This window comes from Neophocaena asiaeorientalis, unplaced genomic scaffold (genome assembly GCF_003031525.2).
Source record: "Neophocaena asiaeorientalis asiaeorientalis breed wild unplaced genomic scaffold, Neophocaena_asiaeorientalis_V1.1 scaffold353, whole genome shotgun sequence".
Taxonomy (NCBI): Eukaryota; Metazoa; Chordata; class Mammalia; order Artiodactyla; family Phocoenidae; genus Neophocaena; species Neophocaena asiaeorientalis.
The window spans coordinates 667,081-694,956 of record NW_020175261.1 but is presented as its reverse complement, the minus strand read 5'-3'; the positions used below and the strand labels follow the sequence as shown (position 1 = coordinate 694,956).

The 27,876-nt window shown below is 37.6% G+C and overlaps 1 protein-coding gene across 1 annotated transcript in view; it reads left to right on the top strand.

Annotated features, from left to right (window-relative positions):
• RAD54B (RAD54 homolog B) overlaps positions 1–22,766 on the top strand; it is a 97,102-nt gene extending 74,336 nt beyond the window's left edge. Inside the window, exons 9-15 of the mRNA XM_024765416.1 lie at positions 2,758–2,897; positions 6,430–6,720; positions 9,711–9,886; positions 17,100–17,361; positions 18,882–18,948; positions 19,139–19,336; positions 22,530–22,766. Of these exons, the coding sequence (XP_024621184.1) occupies positions 2,758–2,897; positions 6,430–6,720; positions 9,711–9,886; positions 17,100–17,361; positions 18,882–18,948; positions 19,139–19,336; positions 22,530–22,747 (1,352 nt within the window). The 3' untranslated portion in view covers positions 22,748–22,766. The remainder of the gene's footprint in view (positions 1–2,757; positions 2,898–6,429; positions 6,721–9,710; positions 9,887–17,099; positions 17,362–18,881; positions 18,949–19,138; positions 19,337–22,529) is intronic.
• Positions 22,767–27,876: the final 5,110 nt, after the last annotated feature.

Here is a 27,876-nt window from a genome sequence, read left to right as displayed (position 1 = left end):
TTTGAAATGTGGTAATGGATATCTACAAGCACATACTTTTCTATATAGATTCCTAGAAGTGGAATTATAGGACCTGAAGGAAAGATACATGTATGAATATGTATAAAGAGCTCTTAGAGCTTTTTATGGAGATAATAGATGCGGATATAGCTGTAGGTTATTAGCAATGTTCCAGTACTTTGGTTGGGTGGTAGATTTATGTCTCCTTAAAAAGTAAACAATAAAACAAAGAAAAAGCTTTTATTGCTGGGATAGAGGTAGGGAAAGAGAAAGAGTTCTCTCAGTTTCCCTAGAAGTTTCACTTCCATAGCCCTGAAAATAGTTTTAGTAAACATACAAACTTTACTTGAAAATTTTTAGTGTTTCCTTTTTTCTTGTCACAGGACTTTGCTGCTCGACTTTTATTAATGTTATATTATTTAGCGTCTTCTACAGGTTCTGCATAGTCTAGAATTAGAAAAGAATACTGAAAGCAGCGAACTGGGGACTGAACTACTTCTAGACAACATTTGTGACAACTCAGAATGATACTATATTAGTGTTTTGGCTATCTTGTAGGCCCTTCTTTTCTTTTCTTTTTCTTCTTTACTGTTTTTCCTTATTATTTTCTGCCCTAAATCCTTTTCCTGATCCCCTTCTTATTGTCTGCCTTTCTTTTTTCCAGTTTTGCTTTTGCCTCTTTCCCTTGTGTATCAATTGGCGTGATTTCAGGTGTAAGTAACAGATATGTGGATCAAATGTGCTTATTCTCCCACATAACTGCAGGTCTAGAGCTAGGGCATGTTCCAGGAGTGGGGTTACATCAGCTTAACAGTGTTGTCAAGGATTCTGATTCTTTTTGTTCTCTGCTGTGCCATGTTTGGTGTTGACTTCATATTCATGCTTGTAACAAGTGGCCAGAGCAGTTGCAGACATCACATCTAGATGTGGTGATATTTAAAGGAGAACAGGGGCTGGCTCTGCCTTTATCTCCATCTTTAAGAGTGAGGAGACTATCCCAGGCTCCTCCCTGACTTCCTTTTATATCTCATTGGACAGGATGGGTCGGTCACATGCTGTTGGTGGAAACTGTCGGTGCCCCACGAGCTCCCCTTTTCTGGGCTGTTGGACCCACCCCATAGCTGCTGGAACTGTTGATTAAACAACCCATGTCTCCTGCCTTTTCTGGAGAATTATCATTGGTTGAGTGAGAGGTCCTTCTCTCCCCTGCAGCTTGGTCAGTGATTGACTCGTATAGAGGAGCAAGTGAAATGCCAGCTCCTTTGCCTCAGGATAATTTCAGGAGCACCTTTATAATGTAGTTTATGCTCTAAGGCTCCCTGTAATTTTGCTCAAGCTAAATTGTTAGTTTCTTCCCCTGCATTTTCTGATTCCATTATTCCCTTTCTCCTGAGAATACTTTCTCCATAAATCATGTGTAGCCTAATCCTTATCTCAGGCTCTGCTTCTGAGAAACCAGTCTAAGACAAACGCTTTCTTACATAAGTCATTGGCAAAGGGGTAGAACTAGCATGATTAGCTTGGATTCATCATTTGGCTGGCTGTCTGGAAGCCAATCACAGTGATCCTTGTACCTTTTGTTCCCTTCTTTCCTTCTTGCTTTTCCCATTCCCCCTATTTTTATTAATCATTGTCATGGATATTCTTTTAAAGGTTTAACAAAATGCATACCAACATAAATATATTTTCTCTAATTCTGTGATGTGTCTAAAAAATTTAGAACTAACTAGGTGTATTAAAAAAAATTAGTAAAAAAAAAAAAAAAAATTAGTAAGCATTGGTCCAACCTGGAGTCTATGCATTGACTTTCAAAGGAGGTGATCATGAAACTCCTTAACATTGTAAAAATTTGTGTTGTCTGTTATTGAAATAAGTGCATTTTTATTTACTTCTATTATTTATATCTTTGGACAGCTTTTTGTAGTCTGTTATTTGAAACTCATCTGAAATTATGCTGTTTTACTATGCTGATATATATGTTCACTTGATATTATTATAATCATTGAAACATGCTAGTGTCTCTTTGAAAATTAGTTAGCCAAATATTATTGAGTATGTAGTATGTGCAGGGTGTATCAATCAATTACAGTCTGTGTCAGTCTTTAGGATCAATGAAGATCCCAATTTTATCTGATAACTTTGTAAGGTATTAATAATAGGTACCATTCACTGTGTCTGCTAAATGTCAGGCACTTCACATCCATTGTCTTTACTTTTCATTGTAATAACACTGGGAAATTATTATCTTCCCACTTTTATAAGGAAAAAAATCCCGAGTTTAACTTAAAAGAGCTTAAGTAACTTTGTCCAGAGTCACACGATTATAAAAATAACAACAAACAGTTATGGAACGTTTATTGTGCTGCAGGCACAATAGTATATGAATTAACTCATTTGATCCTTACCACCCTAGGAACTGCTATTATTATCCTAATTTTACAGCAAATAAAATTGGGGTAAGTAACTTTTCAGGGTAACTCAGAGAATAAGTGATGCAGGTAGGATTTGAACCCAAGCAGTCAGACTCTAGAGCCTATACTCAGCCAAAATGCTGTACTAAATAGACTTCAGTTCACAGTTAAAACCAGAGTTAAAGTTTTATATGATTATTAATTTTTAAAAACTTGATTTAGCTGGTCTTTCTTAGTTGGAGACTTTGCTTGTATTTAGTGTTCTTAGGGAAGAGAGTACAAATTTCTATAAAGACGTGATACTGTAAAACACAAACTTGACCTCTCATCACTTTTATCTCTTTAGGTACTCCAGTTCAGAATGATCTCCAAGAATTTTTTGCATTAATTGATTTTGTAAATCCAGGAATATTAGGCTCTTTGCCGTCTTATAGAAAAATATATGAAGAACCCATTATTAAATCGAGACAACCTTCTGCTTCTGAGGTATAATTTACTCAATAAGTAGGTTAAAAATGAGCAGTTTGGGAAAATCATTCATAACTTGGGTATTATTTTAATTTAGGAAAAAGTAAATTAATAGAGTGATTTTTAAAATTTTACCCACAATCATTCAACTCCTTTTGCATATCTTACTTAAGAAAATGACCCTATCACTTGAAAAAGATTCATAAATAGGCACTTCACAGAGAATTATAAATGACAGTAAAACACATAAAAACGTTCATCTTTACTGGTATTGAAAAAGGTAAACCAAATAACCATGAAGTAACTTTCGTACTTTTCTACTGATGTTTTAGTTGGTTAGATTTACATTATAATAGCAAGTGTACATAGGAGTACTGTTCTCTACTGATTGGAATATAAATTGATATGACTGGAGGATAGTTTGGCAATATGTATCAAAAGCCTTAAAATTGGGTATAAATATTTACTGAGCATTTTCCATGAACTAGGAACTATATAAAAAATAATGATTGGGCTTCCCTGGTGGCACAGTGGTTAAGAATCCACCTGCCAATGCAGGGGACATGGGTTTGAGTCCTGGTCCGTGAAGATCCCACATGCCGCGGAGCAGCTAAGCCCGTGCGCCACAACTTCTGAGCCTGTGCCCTAGAGCCCGTGAGCCACAACTACTGATGCCCATGTGCCACGACTACTGAAGCCCAGGCGCTTAGAGCCCGTGCTCTGCAACAAGAGAAGCCACTGCAGTGAGAAGCCTGCGCACCTTGCACGCCACAATGAAGAGTAGCCCGCGCTCGCCGCGACTAGAGGAAGCCCGCGTGCAGCAATGAAAACCCAACACAGCCAAAAATAAATAAATAAATAAAATTAAATTAAAGGAAAAATAATGATTTAAGCATATATTTAATAGAATGGGAAATGTTTATGATACATTATTTACAAATAAAATCACATTCATTTATTTACCCAACACTTACATATTAAATACCTAAAGTGGGCCAAATGCTAAGTGCCAGACACTGGGGAATATGGTGATAAGCCAAACTGGTTGGTTGTTCCCATGAAGCTTTGTGGTTTGAGATACTGTTTTTGTTACAAATAAAAATAAAATATTTAATATATTTACATATTTATGCAAACAAAATGGTTTTGAAGATATACATAAAATGTCTTGGCAGCATTGGCTGTTTCTGGTTGATGAAAGTTGGCTTTAATTTTCTTATTTTTGCATAACTATATTTTCTGACCTTTCTCCAGTGAACCAATTATTTTGTAATAAAAATTGAGAATAGTTTTAAAATATAAGGGAAATTTTCTGTGATTTATATAGAAACAAATATGTACATATGGGATTTATTTTAAGCTTCCCTGTGAAGTTCTATACACTTAAAAGATTCTATGTAGAGAATTTATTTATTTATTTATTTATATTTTTTGGCTGCGTTGGGTCTTCACTGCTGCGCTGGGCTTTCTCTAGTTGCGGCGAGTGGGGGGCTACTCTTCGTTGTGGTGTGCGGGCTTTTCATTGCAGTGGCTTCTCTTGTTGCAGAGCATGGGCTCTAGGTGCGCAGTCTCAGTAGTTGTGGCGCACAGGCTTAGTTGCTCCATGGCATGTGGGATCTTACCGGACCAGGGATCGAACCCATGTCCCCTGCATTGAAAGGCAGATTCTTAACCACTGCACTACCAGGGAAGTCCCCTATGTAGAGAACGTAAACATAAATTTCATTCATACTGTATTTTGACTTTAAAAATGTACTATTATTTTACGAACAATGTGTAATGATTTTGAAAGAGTCAGCAGTACCTTGTGCCAATAATTTCTTGTAAGCTTAGTTTTAGGATCAATTACTTGTCAAAATATTTTCTTCCAAGAATTGCTCTATTAGGGCTTTGATAATGATTTTAAGACCATGTACTGTTACAGTCTTCTCATAAAAGCTTACTTTCAGACAATTCGGTTTGTGGATTATTGATTTCCAGTGGTTCTCAATGGTGGCAATAGCCAAACAATCAAGGATTCGGAGACCGGCTTCACTTAATTAAATGATTATGCTAAACATTTAAAGAGATGATTGTTGATTTTTCTATTCTAAACTGTATTTCATTTCTTTTATTTAAAAAAAATCTGAAGGGAAGCAATTAGTAAATGGTTGATCATTATAAAATGTTTAATGTTCATTTAACTGCATGTTCTGGGTTGGCTAAAAGGTTCGTTTGATTTTTTTCTGTAAGATTTGGCTCTAGTAGCGCTTAGTTGTCTTTAACTTCATTCGAAACAATTTTGTTAGATTGTATTGTGACAGCTGTCACATCAGCATGCATTAAAAAAAAGACTTATCAGAATTGGTGATTTTTTTGTGTAGCCATTTTAATATTGAAGATGAAAGAAAAAAAGCAACATTTTTGGAATATTATGCTTTCTTATTTCAAGAAAGGTAGAAACAGAACGGAAATGCAAAAAAAGATTTGTGCAGTATATGGAGAAGGTGCTGTGACTGATTGAATGTGTCAAAAGTGGTTTGCGAAGTTTCGTGCTGGAGTTTTCTTGCTGGATGATGCTCCATGGTCGGGTAGACCAGTTGAAGTTGATAGCGATCAAATCAAGACATTAATTGAGAAAAATTAATCAACATTAAACCACATGGAAGATAGCCAACATACTCACAATATCCATATTAAGCACTGAAAATCATTTGCACCAGCTTGGTTTTGTTAATCACTTTGATGTTTGGGTTCCACATAAGTTAAGCAAAACAAACAAACAAAAAAAACCTTCTTGACTGTATTTCCACATGCAATTATCTACTTAAATGTAATGAAAACGTTCCAGTTTTAAAACAAATCGTCTCGGGCGATGAAAAGTGGATACTGTACAATTATGTGGAATGGCAGAGATCGTGGGGCAAGTGAAATGAACCACCACCAACCACACCAAAGGCCGGTCTTCATCCAAAGAAGGTGATGTGTGTATACGGTGGGATTGGGAGTCCTCTATTATGAGCTCCTTCCAGAAAACCAAACGATTAATTCCAACAGTACTGCTACCAATTAGACCAACCGAAAGCAGCACTTGATGAAAAGCATACGGAATTAGTCAACAGGAAACGCATAATCTTCCATCAGGATAATGCAAGAACATATGTTTTTTGATAACCAGACAAAAACTGTTACAGCTTGGCTGGGAAGTTCTGATTCATCTGCCATATTCACCAGACATTGCACCTTAGTATTTCCATTTATTTCGGTCTTTACAAAATTCTCTTAGTGGAAAAAAATTTCACTTCCCTAGAAGACTGTAAAAGGCACCTGGAACAGTTCTTTGCTCAAAAAGACAGAAAGTTTTGGGAAGATGGAATTATGAAGTTGCCTGAAAAATGACAGAAGGTAGTGGAACAAAACAGTGAATATGTTGTTCAGTAAAGATCTTGGTGAGAATGAAAAATGTGTCTTTTATTTTTACTTAAAAACTGAAGGAACTTTTTGGCCAGCCCAGTGGTTTTTTTTTTTTGTTGTTGTCTAAAACACTTCTAAGTCTGCTGTTTTTCCATAGGAAGAAAAGGAGTTAGGAGAGAGAAGAGCAGCTGAACTTACTTGCCTCACTGGGCTCTTTGTCCTTAGAAGAACCCAAGAAGTCATAAATAAATATCTCCCACCTAAGATAGAGAATGTAGTCTTTTGCCGACCAGGAGCCCTACAGATGGAACTTTATCGAAAACTGTTGAATTCTCAGGCTGTCAGATTCTGTCTTCAAGGATTGTTGGAAAATAGTTCTCATCTAATATGTATTGGAGCTCTTAAAAAACTGTGCAATCACCCCTGCCTTTTGTTCAGCTCAGTAAAAGTAAGTAGTGTATGAGCCTACCTCAGGGATATGAGCTGAGGGTTCTATGTCATGTGAACCTAAGAGGGCAGATTGGACTAATCCCTGGGGTTGCATTTGTGGGTTTTCCAAAAGCTGTGCAGCCTCTCCAGTGTGATTCTTCTTTAGAGTTTATCCAGCCTTCTACTTGTTCTTCAGAGCATGACCATATTCATAGAGCTGAACGAGGGATGAAATGGGCTTGAGGCTCTGCCTTCTAGAGTTTGTGGCCCCTGCCCTTTGGCGCCTCATCTAATGCTCGGTCCTGGTTTCCCTTCCTATTTTATATTAATATAGCCAGTCAGTTTGTTTGGAGCTAACAAATACAAAAGTTACCATTAAGAAATAATTTATTTTTTCCTCACAAAAGTGATACATGATTGTTGTATGAAATCTATAAAATTCAAAAAAATCGCAAAGAAGAAAATAAAGATCATCTACTGGTTATAATGTAAATTGGTACAACTGGGAGACAGTTTGGCAATATGTATCAAAAACCTTAAAATTTAATGTATCTTGTGACCTGGTAATACCACTTTGAATAATTTGTCATAAAGAGATAAAGCTCTCCAGCCACAGAAAACCACATTTGGTATTAATAATCTTAGTTAATACTCATTAAACACCATGTACCAAACACTAAGTACTTTTCTACTATTATTTTTTTTATTCTTCACAAAATTCTATGGAGTAAGTACTATTGTTACCATCCCCATTTTTGGGTGAGGAAACGGACTCAAAGATACCCATAAGTAGTCTTTTCTAGAGGAACTTAATTCTAATGATGCTATGCTTATTATTTAAAAATCTATTATTATTACTAAATAAATTGTGGACATTTCCCCAAATTAGATGCCTTCTACAAGTATGATTTTTAATGGCTACATAGTTGACCTGACCATTTGGATATTAATGAACATAAGGCAGTTTGGGGTATAGTGAGAGTTTTCTGTTTTGGTGTTGGAACTAGGTATCAGTCCCTACTCTACTACTTGTTTAATTAAAGACGAGTTTAACCATGGCCAGGTTGTGTCTGTGAGCCTCAGTTTGTCTTAACTGAAACTCAGAGACAATAATAACTTCCTGATAATGTTATTGTGGCAATTTGATGAATTTTTATTACAACTGTAACTGAATATTACAACTCATAACTGAAGAGTATTGGGTTGCAGAGAGTCAGAGAAGAGATTGCCCTGTCTAGTTGATGTGAGGAATCTAACGGGTAAATCTCTGCGATGCACCTCCATGCATCAGGCTGTCTCAGCATAAAGATATTGTCTGTTAGTTGATTCTTAATTAGGATTATACATTACAGTCTTCAGGGAAGCTTTTAAGACTACATTTGTCCAGCCTAGGCACATATGAGCCGCTTCAGATTCTCTGAGAGCAGGACCCAGTCATGAAGATTTTAAAAAAGCTCTCCCAAGTGATTCTGATTATGTGTTCCTGGCTAAGAACTTGTGCATTAAGATCATTCATCTCCCTTGTATTTTGATTTAATATTCACCAGACAACTTTCTGCTAATGATTTGCTTCCCCATGCACCTTTCATAGGACAGAATGCATAGACCAGTTGGTTTAAACAGGCAGGTCTCATTTATAGGTCAATAAATTTATATTCTGATTTATTCAGTCTCTTAATTTTGTTAGTATGGCTCATTTCCCTAGAGCTTAAGCATATGCAAGTTTCTGAACATGAAAAGCTGTGGATTAGACCCTGGGTCTGTGGTCCTTTGATAACCTCGCCAAGGTGTAGGCATTTTAGGAAACCTAACCCAAGCAGCCAGCAACCATCTCTCCTCTCATGTGTATCCCAGTTATGTAAATATCTTAGGGTTCCAAGTATTTTTAATCAAGTGACTTTACCCAAATATTGCTATGTTTTGGGAATAAGCCAGATTAAAATTAGTACTTTGTGCCCAGCATTTTATACTACTTGATTCACTGCCCTTAAGATGTTTCTAGTATTGTTAAAGGATTACAACACACATTAAAAAATTAGGGAATTGTTAAAAAAAGTATATAGTTAATTGAATAATTAAATAAATTCGAAGTTGAAATGTACTGTGTAACCACAAAGGTTAAAAGTCAATGCCCCCCAAAAGGGGGCATGTGAGTAATCAGGTGGAATTTGCATTGGGCCCTCAAGTATTTATAGGATTGGGATAATTGGGCAAAAAAAAGATGGCGCATTCCAGGCAGGGGTAGTAGGTTGAACAAAGTTTCAAGAACAATGATAAATCTGGTAAATGTGGGAGAGAGTGACGAGAACTGCCAATCCCAGAAATTTTATCTAAAAAAGTGATGCAGTCATTAACAAATGTAATCTCCAGTATGTGTTCACATGTCAGCTAGGCAGTTTCAGGGGGAATTTCAGAGGTGGTGATAATCTCTTTGGAATAAAATTATATAAAAACTATTGGTAAAATAAACAAAACATTATAAATAACAGTAGATTTCTCTGTTAACTTCTTGGCAGAGTTGTTCCTTCTTGTAGAAGAAATTGATAAGATTGAGTGGACTGTTGCGCTTGATCTTGAGTATCACCTGGGAGGTGCTGTGTGAGCCTGCAAACTGGGAGAGAAAAGTAATAGCAGGGAGGGAAGGAGGGAAGGAGAGAGAAAAAGGTAGCAATGATGAGAAGTCTCAGGGTTTTGGAGAGGATAGATTTCCTAGAACTGTTTGCCCTCTATTTTCCTCCTGTTTATTTCTCTGCTACCCACTTCCCCATCAATCACACATCGGCAATGATACTGCGCTTGTGGGGTTCAGGGAACAGGCATTTGGAGACAGCATTAGAACTGCTCTGTAATCAAAAATGACCAAATTGTGACCTATGAAGATTAACATAGCAATAAGATTGGGCTTTTCAGGTAGCTATTAATCTTCAGTTTTTTCCCCATAATTTTAGCATTTTTTCCCTTCCGATTAAAAAAACATGAACCAGTGTTGACAGTCATCCTTTTGAACAGGAAAAAGAAAGCAGCTCAACTTGGGATGAGAATGAAGAAAGGAATCTATATGAAGGCTTGATAAATGTGTTTCCCGCTGATTACAACCCACTCATGTTTACTGAGGAAGAGTCAGGAAAACTACAGGTGCTTTCAAAGCTCTTAGCTGTTATCCACGAACTTTGTCCTGATGAAAAGTAAGTCAATTTAATAAACCACTTGTAAGTGCTTATGGAATTTCAGCTTAGACTCTGTCCTTATTCCCTCCCCTCACTGCCTCTTTTTGAAAAGAAAACATTAAAAATAAGTTGTTTTCTTCTTTGGGGGCATGGTTAGCTCCCAGTCTTTTGTAAACTTATCATTAACAATGTGTCTGTAAGCTTTTATTTAAGAAAAACTAAATGTAAATACATATATCTTAAAAACCCTAGAGACGTCTTTTGATATTATAACACCTAACTCGTTTCTTTATCACTTTCAGAATCCTTTGTTCTTTTTCTGTCCTGAAAAGTTGATACTCCTGAGGGCTTTGTCTTCAGCCTCCTTCTCACTCTATAAACACCCTTCCTGGTTTAGCTCTACTCCTCGTAGTTTCAGCTATCATCCACATGGTGTTGATTCAAAATCTGTATCTCTAGTCCAAGCCTCTCTTCTAGTTTCCACATCCTTCTTTCTATTTAATGGACATCTAAATCTGTCTGGACCTCAACTTCTCGTGTACTAAACCACCTTTATCATTTTGCCATTGCAAGACTGATCCTTTTTCATTATTCCTTGGCTTGATGAATGGTACCATAATGCAAGCAAAAAACACTCGTCATTCTAGACTTACTTTTCTCCTTCACTTTCCCGGTGTCATCAGTCACTACATTCTATTCTATTGATTTTACTTAATTTCAGGAATCCGTTTCCTTTCAGGTACCAAGATTTTTTTTTTAGTAACTATTTTAAATTTTATTTAAAAAATTTAATTTTTAAATTTTTTTAAATTTATTTTTTATTGACGTAGAGTTGAATTATAATGTTGTGTTAATTACTGCTGTACAGCACCAAGATATTTGTTTTGATTCTTGTAATTACTGATTGGCTTGTGGTGGTCTCTTATAAATTATGTCCCTCTTACTTTCAATCCCACTGCATATCAATATTGCCCTAAATTATATTAAATACAAATGTGAACATGTTACTCCTTTACTTAAAAATCATTCAAAGATTCCTAGTTGCCTTCCAGAAATTTCTAAACTATAGCACATTGAGCAAGGCTCTTCATGACCTGGGTGGTGCCTCCTTTTCCAGCCTCATACCTCTTGACTCCATCACACTTATCATGTGGTCCAATCATACCAGACTATTCGCAAAACCGGCAATTTGCTCTACTTCTCACCTCTGTTCTTACCTGTTTCAGGTTCCTATGCCTGGTGTACCTGCACTTCTCATTCTTCTGACCAACTTTCTCTTCTTTAAGACTCAGCTCGGATGCTTTCTCCTCTTAGAAGCCACTGGCCTCATAGTGAGTTAGATGCCCCTCTTCTGTACTCCCTTAGCATCCTGTACCTCCCTCTAATGGAGCTCTTCTCACGTTATATTGTAATCATTAGTTCTCTTCTGTGTCAGCACCTATAGTGCAGGGACTATGTCTTAATTATTCTTGTAGGAGGTATTCAAACTGTTTTTGAATTAAGGCAAAAATGCAGAGAAAAAATTGCAAAATAATAATTATATTTAATTGTCAAGGAATCTACTTAACCTCTTTGGAGCATTAATAGTATCATTTGACTTGTGAAAATTTTTAGATTTATTTTTCATAATGAAGTGACTAAAATAAGGAAACTTTCTATGAACTCTTTAATACAGTTTGATTAACATGTTTTATTAGATAATATTTTATATATACAAGAGTGTATAATGTATGTATATATATATGCAGATTGTGACCCAGTTTGAACTTAGAGTATAAACTTTTAGTTAGACTTTTATTTGCATCTTGTCTTCACTGGATTCTGTTTTTCCCTTTTTTCTGAACATGGGATAGGTGGTTATTGTTGGACAAGGAATATGAGTGAACAGAATTTTAGAGGAAATGAGAAGAGATCAAGTGTGCCTGTAGGTTTGAGAATTTATCCTTGAAGATGTTCTAGAGGAAAGTTCCCCTCTTGTGGTGGGAAGGAAGGAACGAGGAAGAAAAATATAATTTGGGGGTAGGGGTTGGGTTGGAGTCATTTTGACTGCTTGTGTATCCTAAGAAAACTGAATCCTGCCTTGTCCGATGAAAGAAGAAATAGCACTTCCATCAGTGGCACAGACTGTTCTGGTGCTTCACATTATCTGAAGAGATGGACCTTTCTTTTTAAATTGTGGTAAAATACACATAACATGAATTTACTATCTTAGTTATTTCTAAGTGTATTGTTCATTAGTGTTAGGTATACGCTCACTGTTGTGCAACCAATCTCCAGTACTCTTTTCATCTTGCAAAACTGAGCTATACCCATTAAACAACAACTCCCCATTCCTGCTTTTTCTCTACTTTCTGTCTCCATGAATCTGACTACTGTAGGCACCTTATATAAGTGAAATCATATGATGTTTTGTCTTTTGATGACTAGCTTATTCTACTTAGCATAGTGTCCTCAAAGTTCATCGATGTTGTAGCATGTCAGAATTTCTTTCCTTTTTAAGGCTGAGTAACGTTCCACTGCATATATATAACATTTTGTTTACCCATTCATCTGTCGATGGATAGTTGGGTTGCTTCTGCCTTTTGACGACTATGAATAATGTTGCTGTGAACATGGGTGTACCAACACCTTTTTGAGACCCTGTTTTCAGTTCCTTTGAATATATGTCCAGAAGTAGGATTGTTGGATCATATGATAATTCTCTCTTTAATTTTTTGAGGAACCTCCATAATCTTTTTCGTAGCGGCCACACCATTTTACATTCTCACTAACAGTGGACAAAGGTTCCAACTTCTCAACAACCTCGTCAGCTTCGCTATTTTCTGGTCTGTTTTGTTTTTGACAGTAGCCATCCTAACGGGTGTGAGGTGATATCTCATTGTGGTTTTGATTTGCATTTCCCTAGTAATTAGTAATGTTGGGCATCTTTTGATGTACTTGTTGACTATTTTATATTTTCTTTCAAAGACGTCTGTTCAAGTCCTTTGCCCATTATTTTATTTTATTTTATTTATTTTTTAAAATTTATTTATTTTATTATTTATTTATTTATTTAGGCTGTGTTGGGTCTTTTGTTGCAGTGCACGGGCTTCTCATTGCGATGGCTTCTTTTGTTGCAGAGCACGGGCTCTAGGCACATGGGCTTCAGTAGCTGTGGCACACGGGCTCTAGAGCACAGGCTCAGTAGTTGTTGCGTACGGGCTTAGCTGCTCTGCAGCATGTGGGATCTTCCCAGACCAGGGCTTGAACCAGTGTCTCCTGGATTGGCAGGCGGATTCTTAACCACTGCGCCACCAGGGAAGCCCTGCCCATTATTTTAAATTGGTTTTTTTTTTTTTATTGTTGTCGTTATTGAATTGTAGCCCCCTCCCCCCTTTTTTTTAATGGCCAATTGGGTATAGAGGCCAGGTTTTCCACATCTGAGCTGCCTATGCACAAACATCTTCTAAACCTTTAAAATATGTAGCTGGAAGTTGCTCACAGTGTTTGACTTCAGAGATAGTATTACTGTCTACACCTGATCTACTGTGTTATTGTTAACTAGAACCGGATAGTTCTATTTTCGGTCTATAGGCAGAACTCTTCTGCAGTGCTTTTGTGCATATTGAGATGAATTAGAATTGGGTGGAGGCATATCTGAGAACTCCTGGCTTGTCTGGCTGGTGGCCCTTTTATGGAGTTTTTAAAAAGAATACTTCAAAATTTAAAAAGTTCCTCTTCCCTCCTGGTTGTTGCATTCACGCACTAGGCTTCATGGCTTGGAGAGTAGAGTTCATGCCGAATTCTACCCCCCTGCATCTCTTGGTTGGACAGTCTTGTGCTGGGTGCAGCTTGCACTGTACCTGACATGGCAGCCTTGCCTACAGATTTCAACCGCTTTCAGGGACAGTATAGTGACCATAAAAATAATAGCCTTGTTTGAAAGTGGTATGTATGTGTGGCGGGGCTCTAGACCTCTGGAAGGGGATTGTCCAAGGCTCTTTACCAAGATAGTCACCTATCCCATCAATCTACATCTAGCCTTGTAAGAACTTGTTGGGGGAAAATATTCTAAAGCCAGATTTCCTCCAGTCCAGTAAAGTTGTATCAGCAAAACTATGTTTAGATAATGTTATTCATCCCCGTAATAGTATAGAAAAGGAAGGGAAAAATGACTGAATTATTAGTATAGGAATTTTGACAGATTGCATAAATGGTCTTAAGTTCTCCCTCCCTATATCCACGTTCCTTTGCTGGGTAACTTTGGGTGATCTACCATTCTGATCTAACTTTGCTGGTCTAGCTTGGCTGATCTACCATCAGCCACATGATTTGAATTGGTCCATGAGGTGCTGGCAAACATGGCAGAAGAAGAGGCTTGAAAAGATCTTGTGCAGTGGGGCTTGTCCTCCTTTGTGCTTCCTGGAAACTTTTTGTCACCATGTGAATAAGCCTGGGCTAGCCTGCTAGAGGGTAAGAGACCTGAGAAACTCAGATGAGGCTTCCCAGCCGAGGCCCCTCACCAGTCAGCCAGTTCCCGGTCTACTTGGCAGCTGACTGCAGATGCTTGAGTCAGCACAGCCACGACCAGCAGAGGAACCTCTTAGCTGAGCCCAGCCCAAATTGCCAACCTACGGAATTGTGAGCTGAATATAAAATAAATGGTTGCTGTTTTAAGCCACTGAGTTTTGGTTTGGTTTGTTAAGTAGCCAAAGGTAACTGATACAGGAATACAAATATACATGATCTTTACCTTGTTAGCATAGATAATTAAGATAATTCTAACTGTTAAACATTTGCTTTATTTTAAAAATTTCTAGTGCTAATAATTATCCCACTAGTTATAAAACTTGTAGGTAATATTCTTTTTTTTTTTTTTTAAAAGAACAGATTTATTTATTTATTTATTTATTTATTTTTGCTGTGTTGGGTCTTCGTTTCTGTGCAAGGGCTTTCTCCAGTGTGGCAAGCGGGGGCCACTCTTCATCGCGGTGCGTGGGCCTCTCACTATCGCGGCCTCTCTTGTTGAGGAGCACAGGCTCCAGATGCACAGGCTCAGTAGTTGTGGCTCACGGGCCTAGTCGCTCCGCGGCATGTGGGATCCTCCCAGACCAGGGTTCGAACCCATGTCCCCTGCATTAGCAGGCAGATTCCCAACCACTGCGCCACCAGGGAAGCCCTGTAGGTAATATTCTTGATCTGTTTTTTATTTTTTGCTTAATTTATCAAACTTTAGCTATTATATAAATTCTGGTTTGACTTTTTAGCATATTTTATTGTTTAAAATTTTTATTTTATCAAAATGTTAAAAGGGCTTATCATGAAAAAAGACAGGAGTTCATAGTTCCATCTCTCCCCCTTTGCATCCTGTTTCTCAGAGTCAATCACCAGCTCCCATTGTATGTTGCCAGACCATGTACTTATACGGCTATTTCTTGTCTTTTCCATATTTTCTTCATGAAAAACTCTAGCAATTTTTCTTCATTCTTTATACATTGAGTTATAATCTTTTTTTAAATATGATAATGCTTTTTGATAGTTTCCCATGGCTTTTATTTTATTTTATTTAGTTTTTGGTGGCACGCAGAACTTCCCTGACCAGGGATTGAACCCTTGCCCCCTGCAGGGGAAGCACAGAGTCTTAAACACTGGACCACTAGGGAAGTCCTGAGTTATAATCTTGATGTGCCTTAATATGGATCATGTTTTCATTTATTGAACTGAAAACTCTATAGTAAGTCGTTTTAATCTGAAGATCCCATGTCTGGGAAGCAGCCTCTTTCACAAAACAATTTTCTTTTGTTTTATTTGGAATTTCTGTCAGTCATATATTGAACCTCATGGATTGATTCTATAATTCTTTTTTCTTTCCTCTCCTATTGGTCATCACTTTTCCTTTTTAATCTTTTTCCGGGAAGATTCTCTTTCTTTCTTCTAAATCTCCTATTAAATTTTTATTTGGGCTGTCATTTTAAATTTCCAAGATAATTTTCTTATTCTTGATTGTTCTTTTTTATTGCCACCTCTTCTTGTGAATGCTATCTCTTATATGAGGGTATTAATTATTTCCTTAAAATTGTCTTCTGTTTCCTCCATTGCTCTGTTTTATTCATGTTTCTTTTTTTCTGTTTATTTGTTTTGGTTTCTATTTTTCATGTTGGAGGCTGGCTTCAAGTAGCTGGTGGCCCTTGGTGTCCATTTATATTTAAGAGTAAGGCAGTAAAACACTAACTGAATGCTCTGTGTGCATGGGCAGGGCTTGTGGACTGCTGACCTGCGTTAGGTAACAGGTAGCGAGCTGGCTTTTTTACTTGGGGATTCCCTATCTGTGGACCTTTTCTCTGGGGTCATTCAAATGAGTCATTCCAGAGGTGAATCTTCCAATAATATTCTTGGGGTGTGGAATGTGAGAGGAATGCTTTGCTGCTGGTGTTCTGGGAGTTGGCAGAAAAGGGGGACTGGAATCTTACCATCCATTTTGCAGACCTTCATTTTGGTTTGTCACTATATCCCTGCCTTCTAGAGTTCCCTGGTCTAAGTTTCTTTGGTTTACTTTCTCCAGAGAATAAACATTCCAGTTGAGAAAGAAAAGCCAACTTAGTTACATGGGATGAGGGCCTGAGTTCTACTTACCAGTGCTCTTGTAATAGCTCCAGTCTAAACTCCTTTCTTCTGAGCTGGCTTTACGAGATTATATGGTGTGAATGAACTTGTACTTGTTTCTTATTGGAATCTCTCTCTTTGGGCACTTAAGTTTCACTTTCTCTGTACTCCTAAGCAGGTCACCATTCCACTATTCTCTGTTTTCATATATAAATGTCTCCTGTTTCATTAAAGATAGAGTTTGTCTTTCTGTTTCTTATTCTCCTGCTGTTCTTAGGGTGACTTAAGAGAGGTAAAGAAAGCAGAAAGTTCTTTACTCCACTATTTTGATGCTGGAAGTCTCTTAGATATTGACTTTTTTTTTTGGCCACGTGGCTTGTGGGAATCCCAGCTCCCCAACTAGGGATTGAACCTGTGCCCTCAGCAGTGAGAGTGTAGAGTCCTAACCACTGGATGGCCAGGGAATTCCCTCTTAGATACTGATTTTAAAATTGAATTTGAAGGAGAATCTGTGTTTTAATTGTACAAGGTCATTGTTGGATGTTCTATAAATATCAGTGATAGTATTATTGTGGTATTTTCCTTCAATTAAAAAAATCTAATATTGCTTTTAAATTGTGTATAAAGATTCTTTCTTTTTGATTGACAGGGTGGTGTTGGTATCCAACTATACACAAACCTTGAATATTTTACAAGAAGTATGCAAGCGTCATGGATATGCTTATACAAGACTTGATGGACAAACACAGATCTCTCAAAGGCAACAAATTGTTGATGGCTTTAATAGTAAATACTCTTCTGATTTTATTTTTTTGTTAAGTTCAAAAGCTGGTGGTGTGGGACTTAACCTTATTGGAGGATCTCACTTAATTCTCTATGACATTGATTGGAATCCAGCCACTGATATCCAGGTACGACTGTTTATGTATTAAACAAACATTATAGAATGCCTATGGGGGATACAGGGCCTGCTGGGGATATGAGGAGGATGATGATGTATAATAACTGCTGCATATTGAACCCTTATTTTGTATCAGGCACTCTGCTAAGTGCTTTACATCTGTTTAATCTTCACAATAATCCTACAAGTGTGGATATTCTAAGCCCTGTTTTACAGATGAAGTTATGGAAGTTTGCTCTCAGTCACATAGCTTATTAGAGGCAGAGCCAGGATTCACACCCAAACCTGTTATGTCTCCAGGCTCTAATATACTGTGTAGTTGGGCCTTCAGGATCCTCATGACCATCAGGGGAAGACAATAAAGTGTTACAGGTGCTATGATCAGTGTTTGTGCAGGGTATGGTAAAGATATAAAATTAGCTTATTTAGGGAAATATTTCAGAAGCAGCCTTTGGTTTTCTTCAGAATACAGTCCATTTTCATGTATTTTGGGATTTCTACCTATGGATTTGCACCTCATATGGTATCTGTGTTAGGAGACCTGGAGACAACCCTCGGGTTCAATGATTCACTAGAAGGACTCACAGAATCAAGAAAAACAGCTATATTCATAGTTAAGTTTTATTACAGTGAAAGAATACAGACTAAAATCAACACAGGTAGAAGGTGCATAGGGTAGAGTCCAGGAGAGACCAGGCACAAGCTTCCAGTTGTCCTTTTCCACTAGACTTGTATGGAACAACACTTAATTTTCCCAACATTAATGAGTGACAACACATGGAATGGTGTCAACCAGAGAAGTTCACTTGAGCCTTGGTGTCCAGAGTTTTTGTTGGAGGTCAGTCATGTAGGCATGGATACCTGTGTGACTGACCTTAGTTGCTCAGTCTTCAATCCCTGCAGAGGTCAACTGGCCCAAGTCCCCACCTAAATCACACTGTTAGCATAAACTACTTAGTGTGGCCCAAGGTCCCAAGTAAACTAAGATGCTCTTATAGGGCAGGATACTCCAGGGCTTCCAGGAGCTGGTTGAAGGCCCGACTTTTCTTTGGAATGTGCAAGGTTTGAACATCAACCTTTTACTGTACAGTATCAGTGATAAATCCTAACACCACAGAGATCTACGTAGAGCCTGAGCTGATTGCAGGTATCCTAGGGATTCCTTAGGGGTGAGTCATTAGCCTCTTAGACTGAGAATAAGCCCTCCATGCTATGCTATACTTGATTCTTTGCATTCTTACTGCCCAAACTCGCTGTCCCATTTTTTGACGCAGATAGACCCTCTCACTGTTGCATGGCGCCCTGTAATTATTTTATAGTACCACAATGAGTGTTCATTCATCCCTTTCCTTATCCCAGGAAAAAAATTTGAAGTGGAGAATGCTTAGGTATGCCTGGGCTTTGTTTTTTGAAGCTATAAGTGAAATCTAGAATTCCTAATCTTAATTGTATTAATGCAAGTTGCTTATGTGGCAAGGGTTATCATTAGTTTCTACTTGTACTCTCAGAATTCTCGTTAATTTTCTATAGGCAATGTCTAGAGTGTGGAGAGATGGTCAGAAACATCCTGTACATATTTACAGACTCCTAACCACAGGTAATAACCCTTCAGTGTGACAAAAATGTATTCCCTTTGAATAATTAAAGATTCTTTTTGTTGTTAATCTGTGCTTCAGTATCAGGAATACTGTTATTTTGTTAGCTAGTATGCTAAGAAACATGCTTTACCCAACAAAAATAACAGATGTAAAGATCTGAAGGAAATCTAATGAATGTTTTCTCTTCAGGTACGATAGAAGAAAAGATCTATCAAAGGCAGATCAGTAAGCAAGGTCTTTCTGGGGCAGTTGTAGACCTAACCAAGACATGTGATCATATTCAGTTTTCAGTAGAAGAGCTTAAAAATTTGTTCACATTACATGAAAGTTCACATTGTGTTACTCATGACCTGCTTGACTGTGAATGTACAGGAGAAAATCATACAGGTTAGTTGTATTTTAATTGTTACGATGATGAAGTTAATTGGTCTCCCTTTAGTAGTTGAAAATATTTAAATACAGAATAACTAAAATAATTACCCCTTGCATATGTTAGTTTTCTTTTCTCCTCAGGTCACAGGGCAGCTGCCACATGGGTATTTGAGAAAATTTTAGTTAGAACCTTATTAGTTCTCTCAATTCAGCTTCTTATTTACGAATCAGTTGTGAAAAATTTGGCCTATTGGTAAAATCTTTCAAATCCTGATAATAATGACTTCAGAATTAGGGAAATGTTTTTAATCCTTATTTCTGTTTCACAAAAAAACATAACACTTGACAGAATAATCCTACTGTCTAGGATTTTGTGTAGAACTTTTATTTTTAAAAAGTTTATTTTGTGTAGAACTTATTCCTAGTGAGGTCATATTTTCCGGGGCAGTAAGCGTGAGCTGCCATACTTCTCAGTGCTTCATGCCCTGCTTGTGCTGCTTAAATGAGGCTGACAGCGTCAACCCTCCAGAATTAGTATCATTCAAATAGGTACTGGATCAGGAGTAGCACTTGAGCAACCAATGTCCAGTAGTTGGAAATCACTTGATAAATTGTGTTGAGATGGGTTTAAGAAGTAAAACTGTATAAGACTAACATGGAAGAATTTACATTTTATATAATCCACACTGATCTTCTCTATAGTATGATTTTTCCATCTTAGTAATTTCTTCTCTTATTATTTCTCTTTTCCCCTGTATTTATCTAAATTTTTTTTTTTCTTATTTTCTAAAGCTGAATCCTTAGCTTAATGGCTCTCAGTCCTCTTTTCTGAAATGGGAATTTAAGGCTGTAAATTTTCCTCTAAGCTGAATCTCATAATTTTGATATGCAGTCTTTTTATTATTCAGTTCTAAATAGTTTTTTTCCATTATAATTTATTCTTTGGCTCAGAGGTGTTTAAAAGTATGTTTTATGATGTATTTTAGTTTTTGTTATTGAATTCTGGCTACTGCACTGTAGTCACAAATATGGTCTGCATGATATTGATTCTTTGGAAACTAGAGACTTGGTGTGTGGCCTGGTGTGTTTACTTTGTAAATATTTTTGTACATGAAAAGAATGTGTATTCTCTTAATTACTTAGTTTAGAGTTCGCCATATTAGTCAAATTTTCTGTTACCGAATTAGTTTTTTCTTATTTTACAGATTTAAAAATTTACTAATTTAACTGAAAAATTGATAATATATTTACCTGTCTCAACTATTTAAAAATATAAAATGTATATGGTGAAAACTCTTCCTCCCATAATGCCGTCATCTGCCTAGTTTCTAGTCCTGCTACCCTATGCAAAACCAGTATTATTAGTTTTATGTGTATCCTTCTAGATATATTTTTATGCATATGCAAGGAACTCTTGCCCAGTTTTTCCCCCAATAAAGGGTAGTGTAATATGTGTATAGTTCTGTACCTGTTTCATTGAATAGTATCTTGAGATCTCCCGTATCATTAAAGAGTTTCCTCATTCTTTTTTTCTCTCAGCTATGTAATCCTCCCTTGTATGAATAGACCATAATTTATTCATCTGACCTTACAGCTGTATAATTAGGTTCCTTCCAGTCAGTATATATCTTTATTCGTACATCTTTTTCTATATCTTCAAAGATCTCTATAAGGTAAATTATCAGTGTTGCTGTGTCAGAGAATATGTGCATTTGTAATTCTGATAGATCTTGCTAAGGTGCCCTCCACTGGGGGTTGTATCATTTATACCCCACCAACAATATACTATTTCCCCACAGCTTTACCAGTTTAGGATTATCAATTGCTTGGATTTTTGCCAATCTGATAGTAAAAGACATGGTATATTGGTCTAGTCTTAATTTAATTTAACCTTATTATGAGTGAAGTTGGGTGTATTTTCCTATGGTTAAGAGCTGTATTTCCTTTATGTGAACCACCTGCTCATATCATTTGCCCATTTTTCTATTAATGACCTAATTCTGTCTTAGGCATATCTGTTATTGAAAGAGATATGTTAAAATCTGACAGTATGACAGTGGATTTGTCAGTTTCTTGTTATTCTGTCAATTTTTGCTTTATATATTTTGTATCTTCTTTGTAAAAATTTTTTCATTATTATTCATTTATTATTATTTAGTGATTGCTTTATCTCTGATGTCTTTTGCTTTCATTTTGTCTTTAGTTAACATATTACACTGACTTTTTAAAATTTTTATTGGAGTATAGTGGATTTACGATGTGTTAGTTTCAGGTGTACAGCAAATACACTGACTTTCTTACTGTTAGTATTTGTCTGGTATATCTTTTTCTGTTCTTTTATCTTGAATCTTTCTGTGTCCTTATGTCTTAGGTATCTTTCATGTAAATAATATGAGACTGGATTTTCTATTTTATCCAGTCTGATGTTCTCTTTTTTAAAGATTTAATTTTATTTATTTTTGGTTGCATTGGGTCTTCGTTGATGCACGCGGGCTTTCTCTAGTTGCAGCGAGCAGGGGCTACTCTTTGTTGCAGTGCGTGGGCTTCTCATTGCGGTGGCTTCTCTTGTTGCGGAGCACGAGCTCTAGGCACGTGGGCTTCAGTAGTTGTGGCACGAGGGCTCAGTAGTTGTGGCTCACGGGCTCTATACTGCAGCCTCAGTAGTTGTGGCACATGGGCTTAGTTGCTCTGCGGCATGTGGGATCTTCCTGGACCAGGGCTCGAACCCACGTCCCCTGCATTGGCAGGCGGATTCTTAACCACTATGCCACCAGGGAAGCCCTTGCTACAGAATATTAATGAGTTTGATTATGGAGTGTTAACCCACATTGTTACAGTTATGTTCTGAATTTGGAAACATATCTGGCTCCACAGGCTTTTAGGTAAGAAACTGTGGACCTGTAATGCATCTCTTTGGATGATTAATTTGTTTAATGTGTATTTCTCCTGCTAGACCATAAAGTCCTTGAAAACAGAGACCATGTCTATTTTTGTTCACCATTTTGGCCCCCATTGCTCAAATCAGCACATTGTAAACAATTTATAAATATTTGTAGAAGGAATGAATTAATTGAATTTGCTTATTTTAACATAAACCATGGTGATCAAATGTAACAAATCATATAAACTCATTATATATTTAAAAAGTATTGTATGTAATAGGATATTGATTGGCCTAAGGATTTCCTCATTGTTTTACTTATTTCAGGTGATTCATTGGAAAAATTCCCTGTCTTTAGAAATTGTCAGCTTGGTACACATCAACAGAAGTCTGACTCCCTGAAACCTGTCTCCATGTCACAGCTGAAGCAATGGAAACATTTTTCTGGAGATCATTTAAATCTTACAGATCCTTTTCTTGAAAGAATAAGAGAAAATGTGTCATTCTTTTTTCAGAATATAACCAATCAAACTACTGCTATATAACCCCCTTTAAAAAATTAATCTAGTAAGTAAATGTAATTTTGGAAAACAAATAGAATTATTTTAATTATAATAATATATTTTATTGCAAAATGTATTATAGTTTTGATATAATAATCAAAACTGAGTTGTTTAATTTTTTGTATATATTCTTAAATATTGAAACATTAAAGACATACTTGTATCATCCTATAATTGTTTATTAATAATTCCGTAATTCATGCAGTTTCATTAAGTAATTTCTAAGGAATTTTCAGTATTAAAAGGTAAAATGCCCTGTTTCTATCTTTGGGAAATCTAAACTGATTAGGAATATTAGACAGATGTGGGAGACAACTGAAAAATTTGGTAAGTTTAAACTACAGCTCAAAGGAGAAAGAGAATCAGAGACTAGGATTGCTAATGCTGAAGATTCAGTTGGACATAATTGTTGCTGCAGGGCGGTTTGGGTGAGAGTGGTCTGTGGGTTGTGGCAGGACGCGGAGGAGTACTGGACACTTCAAAGCACCGGTTTCTAATCTGGGACTTCAGACTGTAAAGCCATGTCTAGCAAGCATTGTTTGTACTCTGGTTAATGGTTCAGCTACCATCATGTCAAGGGGTTTCTGTAGTAAATTTTGACATTAAATAGGAAGTTTTAATGTACAAAGCAAGCTTTAGAAGACTGAAGTCTGCAAGGAGAAAGGAGTTACTCATTTAATCTCCAATTGGGGTTTCTGCAATCAGCTTTTGCTTCCTTTCAGGGAAATTTCTTTTAGACTGAATATTGTCTTGAGATGTTGAATAAAGACTCAATTGTGTATCATCAAATCTGAGTTCTTTGGATCTGTGGTGCCATGCCTGGGCACTTGTACATCTGGGATTCATGAACTGGCAGTTTGGGGATCAAGTTTGTCGGTAAGGAAGTAGTCAACTAATAAAAAGCAAAAATGGTGTTTCTTGGCCCTTTGTATATGCCTCTTATATGAGGCTTTGCATATAAAACGTCTTCCAATATGTATCTTGCATCACATATTCTCAGGTGTAAAATCTTAAAAAAAAATGATAAGAGACTAGCAACTTTATTGTCTATCTTAACTGTAGTGGATACTAGGGTATATTGCCCAGATTGCCCCCTTCAGGACCAATGTGCTCATTTACCCATCTATTGGGGATGCTGCCTCTGACCACTCATAGCCAGATCTCTCCCTAAGAATATCCCACAGCTGAAAGGAGCTGCCTCGCTCAAGGTTACCCTCCCTCCCCTGGGTGGCTGGCATCCAGTGATTTGTTGTTGCAGGGTAGAAAGGCCCAGCCTCCTTGCCTCAATTTGGGACAAGTCTTCAGGATCATTCCAGCTCCAGAGCTCCTCAGTTGAGGCCGGTGTTGCAGCTTCATTGCAGTCCAGCTTCTCTGTCTTTCCAGTGCCTTACAGATAATCGTGTATTATAAGTTTTGCTTTATACCACATTTGAAAAATAGACCATGACAAAATGAATTACTATTTGTACATTCACAGTGTTGTACAATCGTCACTACTATCCATTTTCAGAAGAGAGTTCTCTTCTTAGTGTGTCCCTTCCCAACACTCAAGGCCTCCATCCCAGCCACTCCCTAGTTGACAAATGCAGTGAACTCTGCAGTCTTTATCTTGACTTCTGTTCACATTAGGTATTGGTAAACTTCTTGAAATTCCTGCCTTTCTTAATTTTGATTAAATGATTAAACTCATTTGTCATTCCACAGATATTTAATGAGTACCTAGTACATGCTGGACATTGTCTTAGGGGTTATGCCTATAACAATTAAATAGGCAAAGTCTCTGCCTTCATTGTGCTTTCGTTCTAGCACCGTGAGAGTGATAATTGCTATGAAAAGAAATAAGCAGAATAAGGGAGATACTAAACAAGGTGGGGATGGGGGTTGCTATTTATATAGGGTGGATTTATGCAGAGACCTGAAAAAACTGAGGGACTGAGAACCATGACATTCTCTGGAAAAAAGTGTTCCAGACAGAAGGAACCACAAGTGCAGAGGTCCTGAGACAGGTGAAGGAGTGTTCAACATATCTGAGAAACAGCCAGAGGCCGTGTGGAGAAAGTAAGAAGCAAGTTAGAGCTGAGGTGAAAGAGGCAATTGCAATGGGGGATCAAATGTTACAGGGCATTGAAAACCACTTTGAGGGCTTTAGTTTTACTCTGAGGGAGATGGAAAACCTCTGGAAATTGAGCCAAGGAAAGTCATGACCTGAGTTGCTCTGTGATGAGAACAGACTGTGGTGGAAACAGTGAGATGAGTTAGGAGGCTCTTGCCATAATCCAGTCAAGAGGTGTTGGTCATTTAGACCAAGTGGCAGCAGGGCAGTGTTGAATTCTGCATATTTTTGAAGGCAGGGCCAATAAGATATCTGAATGGATTGAATGAAAGGTATAAGAAAAAGAGAAAAATCACGAGTGATCTTGGAGTCATTTGGAATCATCGAGTTTCTGGTCTGAGCCAAAGGAGAAGTGGAGTTGCCAGTTACTGGGATAAGAAGACTGGGAGAGGAGAGGTTTGTGGGGGGAAAGCACAAGTTCACATTTGATTATGTCAAGATTGATATGCCTATTAGATATCCAGTGGAGATGTCAGATAAGCAGTTCGGTACATGAGTTGAATTCAGAAGCATTGGTCAAGGCTGGAGATAAATTTAGGATTTGTCAGCATGTAGATGGTATTTAATAAAGTCATGAGATTGGAGGATATTACCTAGGTAGTAAGTGTAGCTACAAAAGAGATAGAACGAATATTATAGTGATAAAAATAATAATGGCTAACATTTATTAAGTGTTGATTACTGTGTTCTAAATGCTAAGTGCTTTCCATGCATTAGCAACCTATGACATAGGGTTAGTATTGTCTTAGATGAATTGAATTTTCCTGTCTGTTCAATGATATGTCCAAGGGTAGTTGTGAAGCTTAAATGAAATAATATATGGCCAGCCAGGTAGAGAAATATTCTTTTTCTTTTCTTGTTGAAGTATATAGTTAGTTCACAATGTTGTGTTAATTTCAGGTGTACAACAAAGTGATTCAATTATACATATATATCTATTCTTTTTCAGATTCTTTACCATTATAGACTATTATAAGATACTGAATATAGTTCCCTGTGCTATACAGTAGGTCCTTGTTGTTTATCTATTTTATATATAGTCATGTGTATCTGTTTATCCCAAACTCCTAATTTATCCCTCCCCACTCCCTTTCCCCTTTGGTAACCATAAATGTGTTTTCTGTGTCTGTGGAGAAATATTATGTTTACTGAGTTCAGAAAAACACGTGTTAATACTTGGGTGAGCCTTTCAAGACCGTGGGTGTTGGTTGCTGTCAAAGTGTAATGGAGGAAGGAAAATTTGGAAGTTTGGAGACCATCTGAGAGGGAAGGGTGAGGGGAGAATACGGAGGGACTCTGGGACTGGGTTAGATAAGGGAAACTCTCTGTGATGAGAACCAGGGAGGATATTTGAATTATAGTTGTTCTCCAGTTGGTTGTTTGCTAAGTAGTGTGGAAAGTAACGTTCCCTTCATCTCTGCCCCACCCTGAAATCTTGCCAGAATTTCAGAAGAGAGGCTGAGTTTGGTGAGGGAATCCACGTGACATGGGACAAAGGCAGCGTGCATGACACAGCAGCCCAGAGGCTGAGAAGCACAGTGCCCAGCCCTTGGGAATCGAGGAAGCCTCTGGGACTCTGACAGGCTGGAGGTTTGCGGGGGTTCAAACTCATTGAATGCAGGTGGTAAAGAGTACGTGTTGGGCTTCCCTGGTGGCGCAGTGGTTGAGAGTCCGCCTGCCGATGCAGGGGACACGTGTTCGTGCCCCGGTCCGGGAAGATCCCACATGCCGCGGAGCGGCTGGGCCTGTGAGCCATGGCCGCTGAGCCTGTGCGTCCGGAGCCTGTGCTCCGCAACTGGAGAGACCACAGCAGTGAGAGGCCCGCGTACAGGAAAAAAAAAAAAAAAAAAGAGTCTGTGTTAACATCTGGTTTACACATACAAAGCACCTCTTCTGTGGTAGATACTCAATTTATAAAAAATTCTCTTCTTTCGTCCATCATCTACTCCTAGTCCGTACCTCTGCTATGTAGCATTTAACATAGTTTGTAACTGTTTATTTACCTTTCTCCCTCTCATGCTAAGCTGAATTCTTTGAGGACAGGGATTTTATCTTATTCATCCTAGTACCTCAGTACCTTGTATAGTCCCTGGTACAAGACAGCTACTTTTAAGTAAGAAATGAATGAATGAATGAATACTTCATTGTTTTTCCCCCTTAGCCGCCATGATCGGGTTCCTTGCTCAGAGATCTCAGTTCCAAGGTATTTTTAAAGCCTTTTTCTGAGCATGGAGCTATGCTTGACACTGAAGAAGGCAGAGCCAGCGATTTTTTTTTTCCCTTCTGGCAGCATAGAGATTTCTCTTTTTGATTCCATGATTTTCATCAATCTGCACGAGCTGACAAAATCTGTCAGCGCAATGGGTATTATTTGAGTTACATACATGATTCGTTTCTAATTACACAAATACACCTTTGACACATTCATGTGAAAATCTTGCTCTAAATGACAACATTTTAATCACATTCAAATACATTTTAATCACATTCTCATTAGAACTGAATCACTAGTGATGAATTAAAACGTGAGCGGCTCTGATCTGTAGAATTCAACTTCCCGGCAGCCTATCCATCCATTAAACAGGGTGTATGATAAAGGAACAAGTCAAAAAACCCTGCTGTCATTTTGTTTCTGAGTATTGCAATCTAGGCGTACATCACATTGCCTGGCAACTTTATTTATTTATTTATGTTAAAAAAAATATTACCCACATTGGGCTTCCCTGGTGGCGCAGTGGTTGAGAGTCCGCCTGCCAATGCAGGGGACACGTGTTCGTGCCCCGGTCCGGGAAGATCCCACATGCCGCGGAGCGGCTGGGCCCGTGAGCCATGGCCGCTGAGCCTGTACGTCCGGAGCCTGTGCTCCGCAACGGGAGAGGCCACAACAGTGAGAGGCCCGTGTACCGCAAAAAAAAAAAAAAAAAAATTACCCACTGATAATACAGTATAATTCTATTCCCAGTATCGGTGTTCATTTTATTTATTTACTTATTTATTT